Source organism: Benincasa hispida, chromosome 9, assembly GCF_009727055.1.
Source record: "Benincasa hispida cultivar B227 chromosome 9, ASM972705v1, whole genome shotgun sequence".
In the NCBI taxonomy this organism is placed as follows: domain Eukaryota; kingdom Viridiplantae; phylum Streptophyta; class Magnoliopsida; order Cucurbitales; family Cucurbitaceae; genus Benincasa; species Benincasa hispida.
Genome location: NC_052357.1, coordinates 10,722,686 through 10,725,049, shown reverse-complemented (window position 1 = coordinate 10,725,049; position 2,364 = coordinate 10,722,686). Strand labels below are relative to the sequence as shown.

General features: G+C 39.0%; 1 protein-coding gene across 1 annotated transcript; it reads left to right on the top strand.

Annotated features, from left to right (window-relative positions):
- Positions 1–288: 288 nt before the first annotated feature.
- On the top strand, positions 289–2,364 carry LOC120086746 (putative UPF0481 protein At3g02645). The gene is given in 2 exon segments (XM_039043533.1): positions 289–1,077; positions 1,080–2,364. Coding segments are annotated over 2 exon segments (1,731 nt in total). The 5' UTR covers positions 289–365; the 3' UTR covers positions 2,099–2,364.

Here is a 2,364-nt window from a genome sequence, read left to right as displayed (position 1 = left end):
TCCAAGTCGTTGGTTATCAGTAGCTTCTCTTTTTTCTCTACCGTCATTTCTGTCTTTTTATGACCTTTAATTGTTGTATGGGCTTAAAAAACCAGTACATTAAACCACGTTTTTTATGTTATTTCTTTCCCCTGCCTGAGCACACGAAAACTTCGTTGTCAAAATTCTAAGATGGTGGTAGGACTGTGTCTAACGTTTGGTTAAAAATCACTGAAGGATAGTTTCACAACACATTAGCCTTGACGAAAGTGAAATGAATTATTCATTAGTGATGATATTGATGGTTTGTAAGCTTATAAAACATCCAACATTCTAATTGCCCGGTACCAATTCATTGCAGAAATATTACTATCCCAGTACTCACCATGAGTTTCTCCAGCAAATCACGATTACATTCTCTTCCTGCTGGAAATTCTTGGGGATTAAACTCAGGCTTTGAGGAAAGATGGGTCAGTCAAATTCGTCAATCCTTTGATGAAGAAGAGCATGAGGAAGACATAGGAAATCCAGCATGCATATGCACTGTCCCTAAGTCTCTTATGGCCCATCCTGATTCCTATACTCCACAGGAAGTTGCAATTGGTCCATACCATCACTGGCGCCAAGAGCTGTATGTGATGGAGAGGTACAAGATTGCTGCAGCCAAAAAAGCTCAAAAACAGCTCCAAAGCCTCAAGTTTCACCATCTCGTTGAGAAATTGACCAAGTACGAGCGAAAGACCCGGGCGTACTACCACAAATACCTCAATTTCAACAGTGAAACATTTGCTTGGATGATGGCCATCGACGTCTCCTTCCTGCTGGAGGTCCTCCGAGTATATACCGTCAGTGAAGAAAAGAGTGTCTCAAGGGTTTCCTCAAAGTTGTCATGTTTGGTAATGGTAGATTATGAGGGAAGGATGTCAGCACATAATGCCATTCTGAGAGACATATTAATGCTTGAGAATCAGATACCTCTATTTCTTTTGAGAAAGATGTTGGAACTTCAATCTTCAGCTCTGGAACCAGCAGATCAGTTGTTGCTTTCTATGTTGCTGGGACTGTATGAAGATCTTTCTCCTTTCAAGGTGACAGAAGATTGGTGGAACTTCAAGTGTCAGTCTCGGAATGCTTTCATTTGGTTGATTTTCTGTACAGAATGATTACTCCAAAGTTGACTGACCCATTGGAGATATTGGAAAATAATCAAAATCAAAAGGAACCCGTCAAAGAAAATGTTGAAAACGCAAACGCCTTTAAGCACTTTTGCTGCTCCTTAAGTAGACTGGGAAGTGAAATTTGGAAGATTCTCTCAAAGTTTAACAAAGGTCCGGTACATTTATTTAGAAGAATAGTTTGTTCTAGACCCTTACAAGTGATCTTCAAACTGCCATGGACAATCATCTCTAAACTTCCTGGAATTGTGATTCTGATGAAGCCTCTCGAACACCTATTTTCACTGGGAAAAGGTGAAGAAGAAAATGATCTAGAAAAGGGGAGTTCAAGGAAAGTTGGGAAAGTTAAACTTCCTTTGTTGGAGGAAATAGCAATTCCTTCAGTGTCCGAGCTGACAAAATCGGGTGTTTGTTTCTCACCCATCGATGGAGGCGTCTCAGCTGTGGCCTTCAACTCAAAGGCAGCGATATTATACCTTACTACCATTAATCTCGATGTGAACTCTGAAGTAGTATTGAGAAACTTAGCAGCATATGAAGCTTCAAAACCATCAGGGCCTTTGGTTTTCACCCGTTTCATTGAACTAGTGAACGGCATCATCGATTCTGAGGAGGACGTGAGATTGCTGAAGGAAAAAGGAATCATTCTTAACCATTTGAATAGTGATGCAGAAGTCGCCGAGCTCTGGAACGGGATGAGCAAATCCATCAAGTTGACGAAAGTGCCATTCTTGGATAAGGTAATTGAAGATGTAAATAAGCATTACAGTAGTAGATGGAAGGTTAAAGCTGCAAAATTGCTACAAAAGTATGTGTTTGGTTCATGGCCACTGCTTGCACTTCTGGCTACCATTTTGCTCTTGGCCATGACTGCATTGCAAGCATTTTCCTCAGTTTATAGCTGCTCTCGGTTCTTCAATCATTTCAACACAGACGAGACCTAGCTTGCTGCCTTTCCTTATTAATCCTTAAGCAATAGGTAGTATTGTTAGCACTAATAATTAACTGTATAGCAATATTATAAAAAAATTATAAATATAACCAAATCTATTTGTGATAGATTTATTGTTGATGTCCTATTAGTGATATAGTCTATTATTGATGGACTTCTGGATTTAAATTTTGGTATATCTGCATCTTTTTATTTTTTGTTTACTTATTTTTGTATTGTGCTACATATGTTAATACTTTGGATCTTTGTCATATTTGT